This window comes from Perca fluviatilis, chromosome 1, assembly GCF_010015445.1.
Source record: "Perca fluviatilis chromosome 1, GENO_Pfluv_1.0, whole genome shotgun sequence".
Taxonomy (NCBI): Eukaryota; Metazoa; Chordata; class Actinopteri; order Perciformes; family Percidae; genus Perca; species Perca fluviatilis.
In genome coordinates this window covers 41,725,400-41,751,825 of record NC_053112.1, presented here as the reverse complement: position 1 = coordinate 41,751,825, position 26,426 = coordinate 41,725,400, and the positions used below count along the sequence as shown (strand labels likewise).

Sequence of the window (26,426 nt, the reverse complement as noted above, 5' to 3'; positions counted from 1 at the left end):
TGCAACACACAAGTTAACAAGATCAAGTCTGGTTTGCCATTAGAGGAGGGGTTAGCTGGATAATGTGTGTATACACACTGAGTGCAGGATGACTCATCAAAAATATTTAAATGTATTTCAGGAAAAGAGGAATTTTAATTTGTGCATCATCAAAAATGTTTTTTTTTTTAAGAATGTTTGACATATATGTATACTACTAGGCTGGCTCCGCCCTCCTACGTACTTACCCTCAATTTACATTTTTTCTTCAGTACACCATCTGGGTTTGCGGTATATTTCCGGTCCAATCAGCCAACAGAGGGGAGTGGCTGAGAACGATGACGTTGAGGTTGTGCGCTAGTTTGAGTTGAAGTTCAGAATATCCATAAGTTAAAGCCCGAGCAAGAACAATCTTTGCTGAGTTTTGTTGGTGGCCATGATGTTGTGGCTCTCCTCCCTACGGGGTTCGGGAAAAGTTTGATTTTCCAGATCGCTGGGGAAAGAGTTGGCTAAAGTGAACGCTAGCGATGCTAAGCCGACGTCACGACCAAACGTTAGCGATTGGTTATGGCATATCCAGAGTGGCTCTGGGCAGACCCAATAGTTTTAAACTTCAACAGAGTACCCGCCTTCAAGGAAGTTAACACTTGTCCATGGAGAGTGGCCAGACTCTCTGTACAAATGAAATGTACGAGTCGTAGGACCAGTCTAGTATATTATGTTACGCCCCTGAAAAAGGGGAGAAATAATCACGTGAGTGATAGGGTGATGTTTCCTCACTGAAAACCCAAATGTGATTCCATTTTACAACAGTACTACATTTTACAGAACACACAGATCTACAGGAAATAGGTCGTTTTGTAGGGTTCAAGGCTTATTCAAGTCACAACAGCATACACTGTAATTCACTGAAACATATACTAATTAGGGCCTGAGTGCCGACAGCGGCGAAGGCCCTATTGGAACTGAAGGAATTCTTCCTTTCCTTTCCTTTCTTCAGCAAATGAATCGCCTTTTTGAGGGGCTTAACATACTCAAAAACTCACCATAATTGGCGGTCGCAACAAGTCTGGTGAAAACTTTCATATTTTAAGGGTTTCGGGCATAGGCGCACAAAAATGGCTCGCTAGTGCCCCCTACAAAACTTTAAAAATGTAGCCCCTGCAGTACGTTTAACGTAGAATAACAAAACTTGGTACACATATGTAGCATGTCAAGACATACAAAAAATGTCATTACCCATAGCCATACCCTAAACCCAACAGGAAGTCTGCCATTTTGAATTGAAATTTCGAATTTGGTCTGTGCCATCTTAAGACGTTAAAGATGAAAAGTTATTAAAGGAAACACTTTTCGTCATAGGGCATGGCCGTGGCGGGGCAGCCATTTTGTGCGTTTCGCCATTGAAACAGGAAGTGGGTGTAACTTGAGCAGTGACGTAACGAGCCAACACCGGGCCCTTTAGCAGGATTATCAAGGCGGGACCCCTACTACAGCACGTGATGACAACGCAATGTCCACGAGTAGGCTACCATGAATAGGAAAGGATAGGATCATAGAGACACAGCATATAAGAGATGAGATGACTGACAAAATCAGGAGTAGCCTACGCACACCACAACAACAAAAAAACACTGGTGAATGCGCACCATAACACATGAAAAAACACACACACAAAGGCAGTCCCTTCAGGACTGTCAGTTGCGTCAGCAGTCCCGCCCCTGCAGAGATCAGACTGGATTGAAACAGCAGCAGCTTTCAGCGACTTTATAGTGAAAAATCGTTACAGTGTACAGTGTTGTTAATACAGGTTGGCAGGACAGTCGGAAATGCTTTAGTCTTTCGCTGTACGTTTTGTTGGTAAATGTGAGATGTTTGAGTCACACGTGAAGAGAACGGCCTCTGAAACAAGGAAATTAATTTGAACTGTTCTCACTCCCGCTTGGTCAGTGACCAAATGCGATAGGGGGCCTGTCAATCAAGTCCAGTCACGCGGGCCCATGATTGTTCTGGGCCCGTAAGCACCGCTTACCCTGCTTACTGATAGTTACGCGTTTGAACTTGAGTGTACATTGTCCAATTGGCGCAAAACTTTTCATTATTCATAAGACTCTAACTCTGAGGACATTTACCGGACAAAATTGACTCAAAGTCATAGCGCCCCCTAGTGTTAACAGGAAGTAGGCCCAAAACTACTCTGAGAGATTTCATCCGATCAACTTCAAATTCGGTCTGTGTCATCTAAAGACCTCAACGATGAAAAGTTATTAAAAGCAAAACGTCTTGTCCCACAGTGTGGGCGTGGCATGGCAGCCATTTTGAGCATTTATAGATGAACAAAGAAGTTGTTGTAACTTGAGTGTACATTGTCGTATCTCCCCGAAATTTATCACGATTGACAAAGATCCAGGCCTGAGGACATCTACAGGCCAAAATTGACTTTTGGTCATAGCGCCCCCCGCTGGCAAGACGAAATACGCCTTATATAACAAACATCATCCGATTTACATGAAACTTAATAATGTGTGGTCTATATGTGATACTGAGCCGCCCCGTATACTTTAACCACGCCCACATACTCAGACCACACCCCCTTTCATAACATTTGAACCGTTTAAGGTAGAGTCTTGCGTGAGGTGTCATTGAACTCAGCAGAGCGTTCCTTCTTCATTGGGGATGGTTTGGCCCGCCCCCTATGCTTTAGCCACGCCCCTTTTAGAACTAATGACCCGTTTGTTGTAGACTATTGTGTGAGGTTAGCCTGACGTGGTCATACTCAGATTCTAATCAGAATATGAGTCTGAAACCGCTCCATTGGGCTGTGATTATGGGGCGTGTTCCAACCGAACCAGGAAAAAAAATGCCTCTGCATTCATTGGATAGACCTACATCCAATCAGAGCAACGGAACTCAACTCAGCTGTCAACAGAACTCAACACTGTGTATCGTCTCCATAGCAACCACTCTTTGCACAATGCATTCGTTCTAACTTCCGACTTTTAGACCTTTTTGAAGCTGGATATATCATTTGTTGCGTGTAAATATAAATGTGGATAACGTTAGTGATAGTGACATGCTTGCTACAGTCGCATTTCTAGAGATGAATCGTCGAAAACACGCCTTTTATTTCTCTGATTCACGGCTTTGTTCAGCGCTGGGCGCTCCCTCTTTTCAGTCTCTCTCTATGTCTCTCCACCATATAACGCTCTCTCTCTTCAGGCTCTCTCTATCTCTCTCCACCATATAACGCTCTCTCTCTTCAGTCTCTCTCCATCTCGCTCCACCATATAACGCTACCATGCTTTCGGGCTGTTGTTGAGGCTCCTCTGCTGAGGATTTTAAAATGAATGCGCTGTCGATATCTTCTGTAACAGACGCGATGGTGGAATCTACACATCTCAACAAATTCAACCCAAGCGTTCTTTGGTGACGTGGTTGATTCTGTTACTGTTGATCATCTGTCCGACAATCTGATTGGTCCGAACAGATCCTGTTCGGGCAATAATTTCGGAGCGACTCCAGACCGAACTTCCCGACCTCGAATTTTGTGGGCGGGGCTAAGTTCGGCTGGCATCCAGGCTAGTGTGAGGTATCATTAAACTCAGCAAAGAGTTCCATTTTAATTGGTGATGGTTTGCCCCGACCCATATGCTTAAGCCACGCCCCCTTTCACAGCTAATGAACTGTATGACGTAGAGTCTTGTGTGAGGTATCATTGAACTCAGCAGGGAGTTCCCTTTTCATTGGTGACGATTTGCGGTGTCTGCAAGGAGCGGCATCTGCCAGTAACCCCGACGCGCGCAGAGGAGCGAGGGCCTGTCCAATGCTGCTTGCAGCTTTAATTTGTAAATATAACTGTCAAGCACAAAGTAGTTTTAGCTCAGTAAACCATAACTAATACCGCATTCTATTTACCTCGGAACTCGGAAGCCGGAACTGGAAATGACTTTATACCCGAGTTGAATGCGTTCTATTTAAAGGGGTGATAGAATGCAAAACCGTCATAGTTGAAAAACGACAGTTTGGTGGGTAAATAGGACATACATAGAACCTCAAAATCCCATTGACACCCCTTTCCTCTGCAAATCTCACAATTTAAAACGGGCGAATCTGAACAAAGCTAGAAGTTGACGTCAACTTCCCAAATCCTCCTCATTTGGCTCAACCTATCTTTGTAACACCCCCAAATTTACATAGGCCACTAACTGATCTGAGGTCAGTTAGTCTTCTAAATCTAGGTTGTGCAGATCTCTGCTATTCCATACAAAATTCACTTCTGAGACTTTTCTATGCGAGAAATCAACTATGTAAAGCTCAAATATGGGCCGTTTTATGAAAATTGATGGCTAATTGCAAATTTGGTAAAACAGTGTCGGACTTCACAAGCTCCACAATCTGCCGAGACAGGCGGCGGCTGCGAGCCGGGTTTACTGCCTTCCCTGTCGACCTCTCCCCCTGCGAGCTGGAGCTGTGTCAGGATCTCCCACATGAGCTGTGCTGTGTACTTAAGAAAAGAAGAAAGTTTGGAGGTTTTGCAAGGATAATGAAAATGAACCACGGTTGTAAATGCAGTGTTCCAAACTGTACAACGGAATAGCCTACTGGCCCAGAGAAAAGGGTTTAGAACAAGTATATCGGACGAGAGGGAGTTGTGGATCTAACGCAGCGCTGCAGAGGCACTGGCAGAGGACAGGCTTGCAGGGGTTCACTCTCCTCTCCCCGCGCTTATTGCTAAAAAGGTGAGTTAATTCTTTGGTGGAGGTTTTTTTTTATGTCGCAAGAGTAACGTTAGAACAACACTAGCAGAGGACAGGGTGGCAGGGGTTCACTCTCCTCTCCCCGCGCTTACTAGCAAAAAAGGTGAGTTAATTCTTTGGTGGACGTTTTTTATGTCGCAAGAGAAACTTTTTTATTTTGTCTCGGCTGTTTTAGCCGCTGCGGCTCTCGCCTGGGCATGTCTGGGCATGTAACAGACAGAGTGCCTGTGTTTGTGTGTGTGCGCTGTGCAGCGGTGTGTGAGTGTGTCAGTGTGTGTGTGTCTGTGTTTGTGTGTGTGCGCTGTGCAGCGGTGTGTGTGTGTCAGTGTGTGTGTGTCTGTGTTTGTGTGTGTGCGCTGTGCGCAGGGCAGCAGTGTGTGCGTGTGTGTCTCTAATGTGTGTGTATTGGGATTCGCTCAACCAATCAGCACGCATCTCTAATGTGTGTGTATTGGGATTCTCCTCAACCAATCAGCGCACAGCTCATCTAAATATTCATGAGCATACCATATTTGGAAGAAAAGCTGTCGTTCCAAATAGAGCCAAAACAAAGGGATGCATAAGGGCCCAAAAAAATAGCACCTGGGCCATTTTCAGCCCAACCAATGTTACATACCCCATTAGGAGACCATAAGGAACAGTGTGAAATACCCTATATAATCATTCTATCACCCCTTTAAAAGTCGGATTTTCATTGTTTTCATTAGCTCTAGCCCAGTTAGCCTTTGTTAGCAACCAGTTGATAACAACGCATTATGCCATTTTTTGTGCATGCAAACAGCGTAACAACATGCCCACAGATAGAAGTTGGACATGCCTGTGTGAATGACTGATTTAGTGAGACAAAAATTAGACAGAAGTGCTTATAACTTTATGTTAATGCAGCTTTCAAAACTTTTGATGCAGGGGGCAGCCATGTTGGATTTTGAACTCGGGCTACTGCGAGGTTGTACGAGTTCCGAGCTCATAATTCCCCCATGATCTCCCCCTGAGGAGATGTTGCTTTCCTGAAATACAGGCATTCATTGATTTGCACCACCTTTCCACTAATTAGGAAACCAAACTGAATCTGGGATGACTTGTGGTCTACGTTCACAAAAAGACACCACAAACACAGGTGGGGGACTTTGTGCCTGAGCCGAGGCAATTAGCAAAATAACAAAACAAAGGTTTGGAATTTGAACCCTTAATACATCTGCAAATGTTGTCAAAGCAGAAGGTGACTAAATGGCAACAGCATTTGGGGGAACCACATTACCAGGGAGTTAGGGAAGGTTGGGGATCCCAGTTACACTTTGAGCACTGTTGATAGGAATTCTAAACCAAGATTGTGTGATGTCAATGAGCTAAAAGCACGTGGGGGCTGGGAGGAAGCGGTTTGCTGTACAGCATCAGAGTGTTTAGGGGAGAAAGGTTGAGTGCGTGTCATTATGATATGTCCCCTCCACCTCCAGATATTGTGAGCATTAGGCCATGCAACACTCAGGCTAGAGTTGTGCTTGAGGAAGATTTGCAACACGTGAAAGGTAAAGGTCAGTAGCAATGCATGCCATAAATTCACTACACTGCAGGAAAAAACAAATCTAAAGGTAGCATGGTTACGGTTTGGTCTCAAGATTTAGGATATGAAATCTGGAGGTTGGCAACTATGCTGATATACTATACTTATTCATCATTATTGATTATTGATTTGATCTATAAATGCTTTAAACTTGTAAATTTGGCTGCTGAACCTTTAAAACAAAACCCTGGGGAAAAAGGACTGGTGACCCTGACCCTGACCCCTGCGAATGGTAACGTCACAAAGGCCTACTCATAAAATACACCGTCTGCATCTTCATCCCACCCCAAACTGAATTGAAAAGTTGGCATTTCTGATTTAGAAGCTGCTATGTGGTGATATTCAGGGTAGAAAGTCAGCTGAAATGGGTTACAGTGATTACTGGCTGCAATGACGCCACAATGATGCCGACAGTGCAGATGAGGAAGACTAGAAACACTAACCAATCAGAATGGACTAGGCCTTTGCAGGAGGGGGTTAAAGGGGTGATAGAATGATTATATAGGGTATTTTACACTGTTCCTTAAGGTCTCCTAATGGGGTATGTAACATTGGTTGGGCTGAAAATTGCCCGAATGATATTTTATTAGGCCCTTAACTACCCTGTAAATATGGCTCTATTTGGAACAAGAGCTTTTCTTCCAAATATGGTATGCTGATGAATATTCAGAATGAGCTACGCGCTGATTGGTTTGAGCAAACTACATAGAAACACATGGGAGACTCGACAGCAGGTCTCATTGCAAAGTTATACATTGTTTATCGGGCTATTTCGTTATTAAATTCACTTCTGATACTTTTTTAAGCGAGAAATCAACTTATATAAAGCTCAAATATGGGCCGTTTTACGAAAGTTGATGGCTAATTGCAAATTTGGTAAGACTGTGTGTCAGAGTTTAGCTGCTGGTGCTGCCTCGCCGCCCGCCGGTGCTGCCTCGCCGCCCGCCGGTGCTGCCTCGCCGCCCAGCCTGCCTTCCTTCACAGACCCCGGCCTGCTATGAGTGCTTGGAGCTCCGTCACGGCAGCCCACAGCAGGGACTACCAACACCGCTGCCCTGACAGAGCTCCAGGGCCTTCAACTCCTCTCTTCCTGCTGGCTAAATGGCCCGTTGTGTGAGAGTGAGAGCTCCGTCAGCGAGCTTGTTACACCAGCAATCTGTTACCTCATGTTACACACATGTCACGCCACTTATACAAAATCTAACTAAAGGTCTTATAAAGCTAACAACGGTGTCCGATTTCAAGTTAATGAATATTTGTGAAGACAAAGTGTTTCGTTAGCTGCGACTGTCCCTTCAATCCTAGCTATGTGTAGCTACAAACCACGGATAGTTAGCTTCCTTTATGCCTTAATTCGATTATATTACAGTTTGAATTTCGTCACGCCACTTACACAACATCTAACTATATGTCTTATAAAGCTAACAACGGTGTCCGATTTCAATTTAATGAATATTTGTGAAGACAAAGTGTTTCGTTAGCTGTGACTGTCCCTTCAATCCTAGCTACAAATCACGGATAGTTAGCTTCCTTTTCGCCTTAATTCGATTATATTACAGTTTGAATTTCGTCACGCCACTTACACACCATCTAACTAAATGTCTTATAAAGCTAACAACAGTGTCCGATTTCAAGTTAATGAATATTTGTGAAGACAAAGTGTTTCGTTAGCTGTGACTGTCCCTTCAATCCTAGCTACAAATCACGGATAGTGAGCTTCCTTTTCGCCTTAATTCGATTATATTACAGTTTGAATTTCGTCACGCCACTTACACAACATCTAACTATATGTCTTATAAACCTAACAACGGTGTCCGATTTCAAGTTAATGAATATTTGTGAAGACTAGCTAGGTGTTTCATTAGCTGTGACTGTCCCTTCAATCCTAGCTACAAATCACGGATAGTTAGCTTCCTTTTCGCCTTAATTCGATTATATTACAGTTTGAATTTCGTCACGCCACTTACACAACATCTAACTAAAGGTCTTATAAAGCTAACAACGGTGTCCGATTTCAAGTTAATGAATATTTGTGAATTCCAGAGGAATTCTAAGAGGAGGCTAGCTAGCTCTCATTGATAGAGCTACATCCAGCCGCAGGCTCTATCAATGAGACTCGCGGACAAGCGGCGTTTATTTCCCCAATCGTTTGTTTAAATAACTCATTATAATTACACACATTTAAAAGAGTAACTGGAACCTGTGGTAACAGATTGCTGGTGTAACAAGCTCGCTGACCGCGCTCTCACTCACACATACCGGGCATTTAGCTAGCAGGAAGAGGGGAGCTGCAGGCCCTGGAGCTCTGTCAGAGCCGCGGCGTTTAGTGGTCCATTAGCGGTGTTACCGGTGACTCTGCGCGGGTATGGCTGCCAGCCGTAACGGAGCTCACAGCAGGCCGGGCGGCGAGGCAACAACCCAGGCAGCACCGGCTGCTTAATTCCGACCCACAGTCGGACAAAATTTGCAATTAGCCATCCATTTTTGTAAAACGGCCCATATTTGAGCTTTACATAGTTGATTTCTCGCATAAAAAAGTTTCAGAAGTGAATTTTGTAATGGAATAGCAGAGATCTGCGTGACCTAGCTAGATTCAGAAGACTACCTGATCTCAGGTCAGTTGTGTATGTAAATGTTGGGGCGTGACTGTTCTCTTAAGGTTCCGGATTTTGAGATGCTTACGCAAGCAACTCAGCTTTGTTGAGATTCGCCCGTTTTCAGCGGCAGTTTCAAAATATGAGATTTTCATAGTAAAGGGGTGTCAATGGGATTTTGAGCTTCTATGTATGTCCTTTTTACCCACTGAACTGTCGTTTTTCAACTATGACAGGGTAAAATCGGTTTTGCATTCTATTACCCCTTTAACTAATGCAATACAGGTGGATTCAGGCAGACAGAATGAGAAAAGGAAGTGTTTTTTTAACATTAAAGCATGTAAACTGTAAAATGTTCTAGTAGAAACCAAAAATACAAAGATTTCTTTTGAAAATGAGCACAATATGTCTCCTTTAAGGCTTTACCTCAGTGAAGTAGAAGTGGTACTCTGCCGGTTGACAAAATTGCCTAAATGATGTCCCCTCCTCTGCCGTTCCCGCTTCTTCAACCGGCGGTGAGGGTGGATGTTACTGCGCCACTTTACCAACTCCTGACGTGATTGGTTGGTGTGTGGATCCTCAAACCATTCAGTGGGCAGAGTCAGAGTTACCATGCACAGGCCTAGAGGAGGCTGGGAAACAGGACGGACAGATGCATGGATGAACAGATGAAAGGAAGGAAAGGGAAATGGTTTAGTGAAGAAGTGAGAAGGACAGAGAGAAAAGCCTAGGTAGAGATATAATCTGGTCCTGACCTGTGTGATACAGGAGGCCTTGTGCTCCTCTGTCTGCCTGAAGGCATGCAGGGTGATGCAGGTCCCGCGGGTGCTTGTGTGACCCCGCCTGTGGAACAGCGTCCTCACCCTGAACCTCATCTTTTTGCCCTTATCCTTCTCTCTCTCCACATGCTCTGAGAGGAGGGAGGCCGAAAGAAGAGACGAGAGAGGGAGGACAGGCTCTGATACTAGCTGTGGAAAAAGAAAGAGGTATGTAGCTAGTTAGCTTTGTCAGTATATGTAGCATTAGCTCACGTTGGCATCTTCAGTAACAGTGTTGGGTGTAACGTAACGAACGTAACTACTTTTTTGGGGGGAAAAGTAAAGTAAAGCATTACTACTGAAAATTTGGTAACATAACGTAGTTCCTTTTTCAATTCGGCGCAAAATTACTTTTCCCAGGGACAGATTTGACAGTGACACTGCCTTCTCAGCTGCGCTCTCACAAGCTCCACACGTTACGTGACAGAGGCTGGTAGCAGAGCAATGCTGCAGCCAATGCTAACTTTTGAGATTGTTTTAAGCTTCGTGGCTTTTTGCTGGATGGCGCTCTGAGCGGAGAGCTACGTGACACATGGCACTATGTAGTGGCAGACAGAATGAGAAAAGGACTGGCGGTTAAATCGGCCGTCCTACAAACAGAGCATGCCAGGCAGACACAAAGCTAACAGCCTCACAGATGGATGCGGTGGAGATGGGCTCATACATAGACTAGGCTACACCAAGCCCCCAGGAGGAGCGCTAAGTCTAAATGCCAACATGGGCTTAGCGGATAACGGTGGTACTGCACCCCATGGCCCAGAAAGACTTTTCACATAGACATTACATGGCGAAAGAAACGTCTATATTTCAGCGGATAATTAGTTTCGGGGTATATCAACCTACCAGCCCGAACACTGAAAGGGTCCTTGTTTAAAACGTTACGTTTTTAACATTTTTAACATTCACTAGAAGTGAATACAGAATTATTAAATTTGAAATGATAAACGCGCATAATGGACGCGAGCAGACCCTCAGGACTGCGCACGTCCGCTCGTCTGTTCTCCCGAGCTCATGTAGCTAGCTGTAATAATGGATATAGCTAATGGTTGTAATTCACCATGTGTTCTATTAATACGTCCATGGTATTATCTTATGAAGTTATGATACATCCGAGGGATGTATGTATGTTGTAAAGCCTGTTACGTGGATGTAACGTCATTAGCGTTTCCCAAACTGGCGGGGCTATCGGCTAGCTAGCTAGTTGCTAACATCAGGGTTAGCTAGCGTGGCTGTATTAAGATCATGCCTAGCTACATAACGTTACTACAGACATAGTGATTACATGGCCTTGGTTCTCTCTTATGATACATCCGAGGGCTGTATGCTGTAAAGCTTGTAACGTGGATGAGAGATGAAGCCATGGATGAGCTCTGTTCACGAAACTGCAGGCTAACTGCTAGCGCTAGCTAGTAGCTAGCTAGCTAGCTAGTAGCTAGCTAGCTAGTAGCACGACATAATGATTAAATCTCCTTGGTTTTCTAGCTAAATACATCAATCGTTTATTTAGTTAAGCATGTAAACGATCGGGAGCAACGAAAACACAATGTTTAACGTTAGTGAATATTTTAGACAATGAAAACGGCGAGTTCATGAGTTCGCCACTTGTAAGAGCCACGAGAGATAAGCTCATGAACGAGCATGTTGCTACCGGTTGCTACGACAACACGAACAAATTGTTGCTAGTGCGCGTGTCCACCGTGACGTCATGGGCCAAGAATGCGGAAAAGCCGAGCTCCATGTTGTCTTAATGCGCTTTTGAGCACTCTCATTGGAACGTACGGGGCTTCCCGCCGAACACTGTATCCAGTTCTCTTAATACATCCATGGGCTACACGCAGCGGACAGCTGTGGACTTGCAGCCCGGTCTCATGGAAGTTCGTGTAAATGTGACGTTATTTGAATCTATTGATACTGTTCACGGAGACGTTTTTGTCGTTTTTTACGTGGTGGACAACACGAAAATGTGAAGTAACGTATTTCAATGGGAAGCATATTTTGTGGCCACAGCACGAAATTGTAGGGAATAATATAAAAAGCCGAAAATCCGCGTAGGGAGGTTGGTCGAGGTGGTGGATGGGTCAAACAACACAGGACTTTCACCCGGGTGAGCGGGGATCACGTCCCGTTTGCGGCGCTTAGTTTCCCGGGGATGGCGTCCCTGCGTGTGGCGTTTTGTCCCGCGTGTTACTGTGGCGCGTCTCCCGGCGTTTAAGGCACCCTTTCCCCAGCGTTTAAGGCGCCCTTTCCCCGGGCGTTTAAGGCGCCCTTTCCCCGTAAGTTTTTTCCTAAACCCAACCTCCGCCATCCCGTTATTGTGGGGCGTCCCCAGCGAGCCGTCTCGCGGGCCGTCTCGCGGGCGCCTCCCGGCTTATGGAGCGTCCTTTTCGGCCGCCTCCCGGCAGGTCCCCAGCAGGCCACCTCGCAGGCGCCTCCCGGCTTATGGAGCGACCTTTTCGGCCGCCTAACGGTGTCCTTTCCCCGAAAATAATGTGACATTTACACGTAAAAACCGAGAAAAACGTCTCCGTGAACACGTATTGATAGATTAAGAATAACGTGGACATTTACACGAACTGCCGCGAGACCGGGTTGGGACTTGTGTCGGTCGCACGGACACGCAAGGACTTCCAGAAAAGAGGCTGCATGTATCTACGACAATGCACGGACCATCGTGGCTGCGCGACCGGTACAAGTAAATATGGACATTACACATTAACAGCGTGAAACACCGATGACCTGCCGATGTGCATTCAACCCGCGCTGGACTCGTTCATAATGAATCAGCCGTCACTCTGTGAGTAGAGAATCTGGAGTGTAGTTCAGACATTTTACTGATAAACTATAGATTGGCTTTATGGTCAAAGATAGTTTTTGGTTAATTACAGTGGTTTAATTGGCTTTTGTAGGGAGGGGGAGCCCTTATGGGGAATGGTCATCATTCAAAATCGCGCTGTAAAATGACTTCATGTGTTTTGACACCAAAGGGCTCTTTTTCCAGTATTAATGTGTAAGGTAGGGTTGATTAGTTATTCAAACAAAGAGAAATACTTTACAATTCACTTACTTTATTATTATTATTTTTAATTTTTTTACCTTTTATAGGGTAATGTTAACAGGCAGGCAATGGATGTAAAAATCTTTTTAAACAAGAACATTATGTTGATTTAAGAGAATCAGAAACCACTATTATAGCCTTTTTAACAGTGATTGGCTGGCCCAGCTTGTTAATAGCCAGTGTATGTTACATTTGGTCTGATCATAACTGGCCTGGCAGCCCAAAGGCCAAGGTTTTGCTTCCAGATTTGTGTGCTGACTTATGATGTGGGGGTCTGGGGGTCCTCCCCCAGAATTTTTTAGCATTAAACACTTCATTTCCTGCATTTTGGTGAATTTTTATGCACCTATTTCTACTACCTTTTTCTGAATAAATAAGCCTGAAATATCGTTATGTAAAGGGAAACAAATCTAAAAACATAATGGAAAATATTGCAGTAAGGCTGTAAGCTGTATTGCTTTCATCTATTTATTCTCCTTTAGATCGACTTTTCAAATTATATCTGAGTCAGCAAACATGTAGCCTAGGCATCATTTATTTTTTGTTTGGGAAGTAACCTCCGTAAATGTGCATATGACAATAATTCACCTTAGTGATACATTATTCATTTAATTTATTAATAAACCTCTGGACTGTAATATTTCAGATGTTTGAGCAAGATTTCTGCTCATGTCCAAAACTTTGTGCACATTGAAAATATAACTCATCCCATCTGTGTTCTCTGAGATTTGGAGGAGTTGTGATATTTTGTGAAAAAAATAAAGTTTATAATTACGAGCTATTACGAAAATAAAGTCACTATATTTCAGAAAATAATCTACCTGCACCGTAGTCTGCTGTGCATTACATGATTGCTCTGCTGATACGGTAGATCTCAGACCGTCTGACAGACACAGAGCCCCGTTTGAGACGTTTAGGGAAGTGGCTGTACGCTGCTCTACATCGGAGGTGGAAACCCGAAATGTATGGAAGAAATGCACGGAGCTCAAACGCGAAACATCTGCCGCAGCACGTCGACAGCAGAGCGCATCCATAAACCTGAAGCTGCACAGCTTTTTACAGCGAGAGTGGAAACTAAACGATGTCCTGTTTCATATTTGTCAGTCAACTTTTCAAAATGCATTCGGGGCTACACTCAAAACATTCGGGGCTGAAACCCCGGCAAAATGTTTGATGCTGAAGGAGACGGAGCTGAGCTCCGGCAGGGTGTGTTGTGGACCTGAGGAGGCGGAGCTGCGCTCCGGTGCGCTCCGGCCCAATTTAACCTCTGGTTAATTAACTTCAGTCTCTGCCAGAGACGCCTGCTTTTAAAAGTAACGAGTAACGTAAAAAGTTACTTTCCATAGGGGGTAACTAAGTAAAGTAAAGGATTACTTTTTTAAGAAGTAACGAGCAAACACTTCTTTTTAAAAGTAACTTCCACAACACTGTTCAGTAAACACAAAAAATATGGATTTCTTTTAACCAAATTGCCCAAAAGTATCAGGCTGTGATTATCCATCAACATACATTTCTCTGATCTTAAAGGGGTGATAGAATGATTATATAGGGTATTTCACACTGTTCCTTATGGTCTCCTAATGGGGTATGTAACATTGGTTGGGCTGAAAATGGCCTGGTTGATATTTTACTGGCCCTTATGCATCCCTGTGTTTTGGCCCTGTTTGTAACAAGAGCTTTTCTTCCAAATATGGTATGGTCATGAATATTTAGATGAGCTGCGCGCTGATTGGTTGAGCGACTTGCCATATGCAGACATTAGAGACGCGCGCTGATTGGTTGAGCGAATCCCCAATACACATACATTAGAGAAGCGACAGAATCTCATATTCCAGACACTCCATAACCCTATGCATACTCCATACCCAGCGCAAAGTCACCCTTTGTGGATACTGCACTACGGGGCTCCGCGGCCAGCTGCCGGCATAACTAATATATTTACGGTTTGAATTTCGTCACGCCACTTATATAACATCATTCCCCAATGTCTTATAAAGCTAACCGTTGTGTCCGATTTGATTTTAAGGCATTTTTACGGACGCGAGGCATCTTTGTAAGGACGAGCAGCTGCTTGCTATATGTCCCATTCATTACAATGGAGAAATACCGCAGCTAGCTAGCTACACTGTCGCCATAACTAAATTATATTTACAGTTTGAATTTCGTCACGCTATTTATATAACATCATTCCCCAATGTCTTATAAAGCTAACCGTTGTGTCCGATTTGATTTTAAGGCATTTTTATGAACGTGAGGCGTCTTTGTAGGACGAGCAGCTGCTTGCTATATGTCCCATTCATTACAATGGGGAAATATCGCAGCTTGCTCACTTTCGCATAACTAAAGTATATTTACAGTTTGAATTTCGTCACGGCATGAATATTACAGGTTCCTCAAGGTCTTACAAAGCTTAGCTAACAATGTATTTTTGTGAATGTCAGAGTTAGGAGGAGGCTAGCTAGCTCTCATTGATGGACTCCATCTCATCGCGGCTCTATCAATGAGACTCGCGGACAAGAGGCGTTTATTTCCCCGATTGTTTGTTTAAATAACTCAACACACATACCCATTATATGATTAACTGGAACCTGTGGGCTGCGGTAAAAGATTGCGGGCGTAACAAGCTCGCTGACACTGCGGTCAGGGCGGCGATGTAGCAACCCAGGCAGCACCAACACCGGCACTAAACTCCGACACACAGTCGGAGAAAATTTGCAATTAGCCATCCATTTTCGTAAAGCGGCCCATATTTGAGCTTTATTATGGCTGATTTCTTGCATAAAAAAGTTTCAGAAGTGAATTTTGTAATGGAATAGCAGAGATCTGCGTGACCTAGCTAGATTCAGAAAACTACCTGATCTCAGGTCAGTTGTGTAGCCTATGTATATTGCTAGCGTGACCGTTCTCTTAATACACCCATGGGCTGACAAAGGTTCCGGTTTTTGGGAGGTTGACGTCAACTTCCAGCTTTGTTGGAATTCACCCGTTTTCAGCGGCAGTTTCAAAATATGAGATTTTCATAGTAAAGGGGTGTCAATGGGATTTTGAGCTTCTATGTATGTCCTATTTACCCACCGAACTGTCCTCATTCAACTATGACAGGGTAAAATCGGTTTTGCATTCTATCACCCCTTTAATGTTTAGTCAAAATAATTCTGGGTAACTCAAAAATTAGGTTCAATTTAATATGAATGAGATTTATTAACCACAAAGTTAAAAAAAAATAAGTGTAAAACTATAGTGGTAATAACTTGGAATGAAGTTGGCTTAGAAGATGTAACACAAATTTGTAATGACAATGATCATTTATGCTTTGTGCTTTATGAACGGGCAAAACAGACCGGCCAAGGCCAACACAAGGGTTAACTCATGGATCTCTGTCCTCTCCTCTTCCTCTTACCTGTGTAACTGAGTGAGGGCCAAAGGCAGCGTGAAGGCGTGGCCTGGTGGCCTGGCTGGGCCAGGGCACCATGAATAGGCTCTGGGAAAAGGAGAAGGGGCTGGAGTTGGAAAACAGAGGGTCCAGCTCCGCCTGGGACACAGGGAAGAAGTGCCAGGGGGTGGAAAAGCCGACATGTTGACCGGCAGGGAGAGGGGGAGAGGAGGCTGCAGGAGGGATGGAGGGACTGAGGGAACAAAACAGAAAGGTTAGGAAGGAATTGAGAACCAAAGTGTTGGAGATTGAGGCATGTTAAAAAGTCAAGTAAAAATCAACCTAGTTTGACAAGGTTCAAGGATCTTGATGTGTCATGCAGCATTTCATTGCTAACCAATACGTGTGTCACCGTTGTGTCAAATAAAAAACAATGAGGCAATGAGGTATCTGAAACTTCATTTTGAAGTTAAAGTCCCTCTCTACTCAGAAGTGTTTAACTTACTGTTCCTTCCATGTGATGTTGTTGCATCGGCTGGAAGGGGGAAGTTTCTCTCTTTAAATCTCAATTTAATATCTGCAGCGTATTTGATATGACAACCAATCATGGTCCAGTATTCAATTTACACAGTGGGATGTGGAAACTTTAAGCCTGTAGCTCACAAACATTGATAATGTAGGAGACATCTTGTGTCCAGCAGTTTAAAAGGTAATTTTGTTTTTGTTTTTAGTTTTAACTTGAACCCTATTGTCCCATGCATGTGTGTCTAAGTGAATAATGTGAAAGGAATCTTTGAAATTGCTCTTTATACAGCTAGGCTTTTTTTCTATCAAAAATGTTTTGAGCGGGTCAAGGGGTGCATGATGAGGATGAGGGGTACATTATTGAACAAAGTTTGAAAACCACTGTTCTAAAGTACAACAGACAAACAAACAAAATCCAAAGAACATAGTAAAGACTCACCTATTATTAAAAGCCCAAAGAGCAGCAGAATGCTAACTGGTCTTCTGCTCCAGCACACCCGGGCCCAGCTGGCGCCTGCCATCCCCACACACCTGATGCAACACAGGGTCACATGACAACCAGTCAATAGGAAACTATTCTGCAGTACATATTCTTGTCCAGTGGCAATATTCAGTACCAGTGCAGGAAATGTTTTAATTATTCAACCATATTGTCATAGCCTTAGAGATACTTAAGGACATACTGCATAGGGTTATGTTGCCATGGCAACATTCTCTAATGTTAACCAGGTGCTTCTAGTTGTTATTATATCGTAATCATACTAATACTGTTTGCCATGAGTAAATGATAAATAAATGTCCCATTGAAATGACAACCACCTCAAAGTCCATTTACTAGCTTCTTCTGGAGCTTTCAACACAATCACAGGCTAAAGTCCTAAATGGATGTTGGGTCCAGCTAGAAGGCCTCTGCCTGATGACCTGGGAGGCCTGATATGGTTATGATCAAGGAGTAATGTGATCAATTAGTAATGGTTTGGACTCTGGCTGTTGCATTTTGAATGATTTGGAGGCGTCCTACTGATTGTTTGGATAATCCTGCAAATAGAGCATTACAGTAGTCAAACCTGCTCGAGATGAATGAACAAACCAGTTTCTGAGTCAGTTTGAAAGTCCAATCAAGATGTCCTATTTTGGTTAAAAAATACTTTATAATAATGGTACATGAATTATCATGACTTCATGCATGAATAAAAGCATGAAATAAACTTCATGAACTATCAGTAATATACCATGGTTAATAGTATATCATGCATGACTTAATGCAGGAACAATACATGAATTAATGTATCAATTAAGGTATTTGAATTATCATGATTTCTGATTTATTAATGATGTTTATGTGTTCTTCAAAAACAGATTAGATGAATGCCACACAGAGTTCTAGCAGCAGACACATCTCTAGAACAACTGTTAAGAGGAGACTGCGCGAATAAGGCCTTCATGGTCAAGTAGCTGCTAGGAAACCACTGCTAACCAACAAGCAGAAGAGATTTGTTTGGGCCAAGAAACACAAGGAATGGACATTAGACCAGTGGAAATCTGTCCTTTGGTCTGATGAGTCCAAATTTGAGATCTTTGGTTCCAACCGCCGTGTCTTTGTCTTTGTCGCAGAAAAGGTGAACGGATGGATTCTACATGCCTGGTTCCCACCGTGAAGCATGGAGGAGGAGGTGTGACGGTGTGAGGGTGCTTTGCTGGTGACACTGTTGGGTATTTATTCAAAATTAAAGGCATACTGAACCAGCATGGCTACCACAGCATCCTGCAGCGACATGCCATCCCATTTTCAACGGTTTGCGTTTAGTTGGACCATCATTTATTTTTCAACAGGACAATGACCCCAAACCTCCAGGCTGTGTAAGGGCTATTTGACCAAGAAAGAGAGTGATGGAGTGCTGCGCCAGATGACCTGGGGTTTCATTTATAAAACTGTGCGTAGGATCCTTACTATCAGTGTATGTGCGCCCAAAAGCCCAAATTGGCGTATGCCGAAAAAAAGTCAGATTTATAAAACCGTGTGTACGCACACCTGTAAGCAATGTTCCCTTTATAAATCACAGATTGACTACAAGTGTGCGTACGTGGATCAGCCTCTTATCCGCCCTGTATACGCCCATTTTTAACCATAAATAGTCAATGTAAAGCACCTTGTGAATGCTGATAAGTACAACTTGCAGTTGTTCTTCGTTACACCGAATCATGCCGAATCATGACGACTGGCGGAGAAAAAAAACAAAAACAAAAAAAACTTCTCAGACACTCGGGAACTGCTGCCTTTTGTCGCACAGTGTAGGGAAACCGGATCTATAGACTACCTTTATTAATAAAATCTTCCAAAACGGCAGGCATTACGGCACTCGGGGACAGCTTCGATATACCAGACATTTATAATAAGATTTAACAGAACTATATATTATATCCAAACAAGCCTTAGTGATGAAGATTATATATAATATTTATTTAAAAAAAAATTTCCCTGTCTGACATTGCCCTCTGGAAACAGCCGGTTTCATCCAGAGTGGCAAGGACCTGTATTTGGACCGGGATGGCACGGTTCCGGAGCGTTGCCCTCTCTACTGGACCCAATTCAGTACATAGATCCAAGAGCGCAGCTATATTACTATTACAGCTATATTAGGGAATTTAAATCGGCATATGAGCCAGTCATCGTCATGGTCCCTGAAGTCTCTTTTTCTCCTGATTCTTCCATTGGGGGTTAGTCCTCCTGCAGGGCCAGCAGTGCCATCATGCAGCATTAAGCACGGGTTCACCGCAGTATTTATATGTTTAGCCTACAGCAATTTGTTATTGTTAACACCTTGCTAAAATCACAGCAACAACTAGTGGTATCCCCCACCCCGAGATACAGTTTGAAATTGAAATGTAATAGGCAAACACACTTTTCTTCATGCAGGTTTTGTTATGAACAGTATTAAAGTTCGGACTGATAACGAGGACATAGAGCAGTGGTTCTCAACCTTTTTTGTGCCAGCGCCCCCCTATCCATTATCCAGGTCCCTAACGCCCCCCATCTAATATTATGTAGGCTTATTGCCCCGAATATTAATGATTACGCCCTATATAGGCCTATTATTGTTGTTACTATTGTTATCAAAAATAATCAATAAATCAAATCATTGAATGACAAACAACACATGTATTTGTTTCCCAGGTATAAAAAAAGCCATGTGAATAGCAATATTTACACTTTTTTTTTTTTAAATGCAACCATTTGACATTCAAATTAAATAACAGCAGCCAATCAGAACTACTAGATATGTAACATTCAAACTATAATTAGGGTATTATCAAAAGGCCTGCTGCATGGTGTGAACCTCAGCACCTTTATAAGATGACTATAATTTGAATGTCCTTTTTTGGTTGTGAAGTGACCTTGGGTGTCATGAAAGGCGCTTTAAATAAAATGTATTATTATTATTATTATTATTATTATTACTACAAACATTAAAGAATACAAGAGGACGTCGCACCACCCTGCGGCGATTGCTATTTTTTCTGAACGCAGCTTCACGCTGAAATACAGAGCTCATTTAAGACGATGCTCTGACGTCCTGTTTCCGTGAAGGCAGCACGGAGCTGCGCCAAACAATGATCCACCGTCTCGCGCTGATTAAATATTAAGAACGAGTTTTGATTTAAGATTTGAGTTGGAGGTGTTTATGGAACAATTATCACTCAGAACAATTATTGCGTTTTTTAAATTATTTTTATAGAAGACGAGTTTCCTTCTCTACATATTATATGCCTTGCTCCCTCGTATATAGACATAGAAAATTAAGACACTAAAGAAATTGGAATCTAAAATCTAGAAACTATAAAGATAATTAAGTGATAAATTCCATGCACACTGTAAACATGAATGGAAAGAGTAATCAGTAAATCAGTTATTTCCCTCCAGCAAAATGTAAAGTCAAAAACCATTGGGGTGTCCTCTCCCTGTTGTTACATGAATGTACAGTAGTCTACAACACTAGATAGTTGCTGGTCCAGTGAACTAAGACTATAATTTGGGAGGATTGTACTTAGTAGTAATTAGGATATGTTCTTCTTGTACAATCCTCCCAAATTACAGTCCCAGTTTACTGGACAACACAAATTGTGTGCTAACAATGCCAAATACAATGCACATGGAAGCGGAACAAACATGATCCTTATTGTTAAAGAATTTAAAAAAAATTATCAACTAAAATAATTCAAGGTGCATTGGTTAACTATATAAATGTACAGCATTGTATGTATTGCCCTTAGTAACAGACTTCATTTAAAACCCATTTGAAATGTTATCAGCCTTTTCTAATTATCTCAACAACTGCCATAATATATTCATCAAACTTCTAACAACAATATGTGAACAGCAGTCTTCATACAGCAATATAACAGTAACAATGACTGTCACATGAATAATTATAAAAAAAATAATGGCCCCACCCTAAATAATATCAGTACTTAAATGAACAGCAATATGCACCTGTTGTATTTTAATCCAGGCTGATAACAATAGAGTAAAACCACTGCTGGGTGATCAGAAAAGGCTCCAGGATTAAATAAATCCTGGCTGTTAGCCTGGTCAGGAGCAGGCTAGCTGCACAGAATAACTCTCCATGGTGATTTATGTGCCTACGCTTTTGTGAAACCGAGTCAAGGCTATAACATCCAGGATAACGGGGAAATCCCGGTTTAATCCCTTATCTTGGTTTTGTGAAACAGGCCCCAGGTCATCACTTTATTTGAAAGGCCACAAACATGATGAAGTCATGAAGGAGTAATGTTTAGCTTATCATGATTACAACACTACAATTCACTTTAACTACAGATTTACCTGTGAACAATCAGAAATCATGATGATTGAAATACCTTCATTGATGCATTATTTAATGAATTGTTCCTGCAAGTCATGCATGAGATACTATTAATCCTTGTACATTACTGATAGCTCATGAAATTAATGAAGTCATGATTTTTCATCCATGAAGTCATGATAATTCATAATAACTCATGTACCATTGTGCCGACATCCCTGATGTTACCTGGCTGCCTGCTGGATGGCCTTCCAGGAGGATCTACGTTGAAATATGTTGTTACCACGACCAATCAACTAAGTCTGAAAGTAGTCAACGCATTCCATGAACGGGTCTGTATGATATCGTACAAAAACATATGCACACCAAAACACAAAACTAGGAGACCGCCGGCTGGTCACGTGACGCCGGCTGGCTACGAGCTCCGTGATGCCGAAACGACCGGCAGCTCACAATGCTTTGTACCCGGCTCAAAGTCACCTATTTTCGGTTAACTGAACCACCAACTACCGCTGATACAACGGAGGTCTGTAGTACGCGTCACAAAGCTCTGTAGCTGTTAAACAACAGCAACTGCCGGTCGTTTCGGCGGACATTACAGTTAAATTTAGTCCACAAAATATGACCGTTTTGGCGCCATAAAAGGATTAGGCAACAAAAAAACTAGTTAAGATTAGGAAAAAGTTTGTGGTTTGGATTAAAACACTCCAAAGGAACACGCATTTCCTGGTGAAAGACTGTAGTTTTCCCCGTAAGCGAACTTCGCTCCCTGGCTTCAAAGTCCTGTATGTTAACGCCCACCCATACCCCCCGACCTCCTCCCTACGCAGCCAGCCGCGTTCTTATACAGCGGCCATCAATGTACAGTACAGTTAACTTCTAGCTTCACCAAAGACTCAAAGCCCATCCTCCTGGGTGAAAGGCCTGTATGAGACCTGTTCACCCACAACAACGTCATGTCAATGAGTCCAGGAAGGACGTGCAGCATATGGCCAGGTAGGTCCCAGACCTCGGCACATATCTGTCAAGTATTAAAAAATAATAATAGCCCGGGCCGAGCGGAGTAAAAAAAACAAAAAAACATTCCCAATCTGAGCTCTGTCACTAGCCTCGCGATAACCTGCAGTAGGCAGTAGCCCATAGATATATGGGCAGTAGCCTACTACAGGTACTGTAGGTGGCAGTTGTTGCGAGGTTAGTCTGTGAGGTCAGATGATGAGTGAAAACGCAGGGGAAAAAAAGAAAACAAAAACAGAGACGGATGATGGACGCTACGACAGAGACGGTGCGCTGCCAAAACTTATGAAGGCTTTACTATGCATTCCCCATAGCAATGCAAGTTCAGAAAGGGTGTTTAGCATGGTACGAAAGATTGTTAAATGTAAATGTTTTCAGCATTCTGCATCAAGTGGTGATTTTAGCTTTCTTGTACACCTGTCTTAAAATGTGAGCCATACTGGAGCTTGGTTGGGGTGGTGGGACTGCTCGCGGTGGGCGCCGGAAAATTTCCCTTATTTTCAAATCCAAAACTTGACAGGTATGCCTCGGCACAATCCTCATTTTGGAACTATTTCTTAACCAGAACAGGACGTCTTGATTAGAAGTTCAAACCACCAGCATCCAACGTCCCAGTGTTTGCTGGGTTTGGACGTGGAGTGGACGTCTGATCACAACTATTTCACAACCAAATATATTCTCAGTCAAATGGTCATTGTTGTAAAAATCCACATATTCTGGTTAATAAGAGAGAGTCTGACTGGACATGGAAACAATGTCACCATCCGGCTATCTACCTCTTAATCTGACTGGGATCATTTTTGGCCAGGGACAAGCTTGGAAGCTTACACACTGATACTTTATTCTACAACATGGACCATACCATGCCAGGTCTCTACAGCAATATATTTACTAATCAGACATGAGTAGTAGAACATATAGCATAACCTGCACCAGCACCAATCTCTCTTGTCGTCTCAAGGGGAGTAACTGTAGCAGCACTGTCTGCACTCTAGTACATCACAATAATAAAAAAAGGAGTCACCACCTTGTGGTTGTATTAGGCACAGCAGATTCAGCAGATCCAGTTCTGTCTGTTACAAATGGGAGGCACACACAGTGACAACATGTTTCTCCATTCCTTCCTTCCTGCAGCAAGCTGAGCCTCTGTATTGCTTCTTCTTCTTTCCATTTTATGGCAGATTGCTACAGTCGGCAGCGGCGATTGCACGGCGTCAATTTGGTCCACTAAAAGTTCTGTTTTTTGACTCAGATTATTATTTTAAATGTCTAACAACATTATGGAAAGGATCCCTACAGAGATAGACCTTTTTTTAGAGATCCATTTTCCTTTAAATGAAAAAAACACAAAATCGCTATGGCCAAACCCACCAGACTACATTTAAAAACAACAACAACAAAACAGTATTTTATCATCATAAAACACACTTCATTCAAAGTGGACAGACACAAAAAAACAACTATCAAAAGCAGTCTTGGTTTCTCTTTCCACTGTTCCAACAATCACCACTCTGATTTGGTTGAAATAAACCCTTAATTCACCCATTTACATGTGGAAATATGCTGGCTCTATACACGCTAAAAGTACTGTTTATTTACATGGAGTCTGGTGGGTTTGGTGATGGTGATTTCGGGGCTGTTTCACGTTAAACAAAAAGGATCTTACTCTTTAACAAAAAGGTCTATCTCTGTAGGGATCCTTTCCATAATGTTGTCAGACACTTAGAATAATAATCTGAAGAAAAAATAAACTTATAACTTCTGCACAACACACATAATTGAAATCTCACTCCCTATACACACACACACCGTTCTTTAAACCTACCTGTATCTGTCTATTTCAGCTCCCTCAGTTCTTCCTCAGAGCCACATCACTACTTCCAACAGGAATTTAAAAGATTTTGCAACAAAAAATAAAGTACTCCAAAAAATAACTCTCTCTGCTCTTATTTGCTGGTCTGCTGCTAATATAAACCTCTCTCTCTCTCTCTCTCTCTCTCTCTCTCTCTCTCTCTCTCTTTCTATCTCTCTCTCTTTATCTATCTCTCCCCTCCCTGTGCCAGTTTTACACAATACAGATTTATTCGTTTAAAACGGTAAATAATCCTCTCCCTCTCTCTCTCTGTTATGTCTTTACCCCTCCCCTTGGTTATAATCTCAGTTTTTTATCAGAGGTTTTGCTTCTCCCTCTTTCCATCCTCATCGTGTGTGTGTGTGTGTCTGTGTGTTTTTCATCAACTACAATTGCACATTTACCCTAAAGCTGTATGTGGCGTGTGCTGTAATTAGAAACAAATTACCGCTCTATTCCTCTGTAAGCCTCAGACGTATAGTGGCTGTGTGTGCATTAACATGATAATGTGACATTTCAAACTCAGCAGTTAAAGCCAAGTGCTTGGCAAAGCAATGTAAACTAATCCCATATATAACACTGTCACTGGCTGCACATTAGTTCTTTATCTCACTGTTTGTTACGTGTCATCTTACGTGACGGCAGTGTTGACTGGATGTGACCATATTTTCATTGTTTGTAAATGGAGAGGTAATGGTCCTGGGTAATAATGGCCAAAATGTGAATAATGACATCATTATCATATGAAGAACGATTAAACATATTTACAGTTTTTAACGATTGCTAAACGACAGTGGTCACAACTGAAGCCACATGTGCACAACAGTCTGCATTACCAACAGTCACCTGAACTAAACAGTTCACATCTCCTGCAAATCTTATTCCAAACAACACAACTCTTCACACACGTCTCAGAACAGGCTCAATGCAGCCAAACACTCAGAACAATCCTCACTGAGACAACACACCTGTTACTCAGAACACACTGAGAATAAAAACACTAGCATCAAACGCATCGGATTCGGCCGAATATTGGGCTTTTTACAGTTTTTCTTGATTACTTTGATGCAGCAATCAACTCAAACTCAACATTTTTCAAAACAGAAACACAGGCCGAAACAGTGGTACTCATGGTGAAAATGATACATTTTGTTTGCAAAAGGCTCTAACTGTGCCAAAACATTGAAAATATGCAACAAAAGCAAATTTTGCCATCAAACAACACAACTTGCAAACAAGTGTATGACCTCTTCCAATCAACCATTACACAATGGACAGCAAAATACAAAATACAGCACTCAGTGTGAATCAGTGAACCATTGCTTGTCATTGTAGCCTATTACTGTATGTAGCTTTCATGCCAGTGCCATTTGTTGTCAAATTTGCCTTCTTGCAAAGAATTGGATCCAGAATCAGAAATGCTTTGATGCAAATTGTATTGATTCCATTGATTGTTATTTTGAAACTGTGGCTGAAAACTGAAATACTGTAAATATTACACAAAATAAAAATCTATTAGAGTATAAGAAATTAAGTAAATGAAAATAAAATCTATTACAATAAAGTATAAACATTTATTACTGTAGAGTATAAGAAATAGCCACTATTGATAGTCTCTTCCGTCTTGACGATGGGGCCACATGGCCTAACCCTGCAGACTGATTGCTAATTGAAGATTTGTGTAAAGGAGTGTCGAACACGTGCTTCAGTGATTTCATACTGATGTAGGTAGTTTCTAATAGTTAGAAACAGATGGTTTTGTTTGGTTACCATAGCTAAAACAACTGGTTTGGACTGCTTGAATGACATCTGTGTTAACTGTTCTGCAAAAGGGTGGGGAAAATGTGTCAATCCAATGAGAAAGGGTTAACACATTTGCAAGAGGTGTCTTCTGCTCTGCTGAGACAGTGATGATGAAAACCGAGTGGATCCCAGTTTCTTAAGCAGGTCAAAGCAATCAAGAAAAACTGTAACAGGGTTCGGTCTCTGTTGAACCGTACATTTTTTTTCCATCAAATCAAACCCTACACTTGCACTACGCGCGCTACGCTGGTCGATGTAATGACGGCGCC

The 26,426-nt window shown here is 42.5% G+C and overlaps 1 protein-coding gene across 1 annotated transcript in view; it reads right to left on the bottom strand.

The window, feature by feature from the left end:
- The window catches only part of tmem132a (transmembrane protein 132A), a 40,402-nt gene extending 15,890 nt beyond the window's left edge, over positions 1-24,512 (bottom strand). The window contains 6 exon segments of the mRNA XM_039811449.1: positions 9,318-9,523; positions 9,647-9,859; positions 16,165-16,325; positions 16,328-16,390; positions 17,102-17,193; positions 24,328-24,512. Coding sequence (XP_039667383.1) covers positions 9,318-9,523; positions 9,647-9,859; positions 16,165-16,325; positions 16,328-16,390; positions 17,102-17,183 — 725 coding nt within the window. The 5' untranslated portion in view covers positions 17,184-17,193; positions 24,328-24,512.
- Between the last annotated feature and the right edge of the window lie 1,914 nt (positions 24,513-26,426).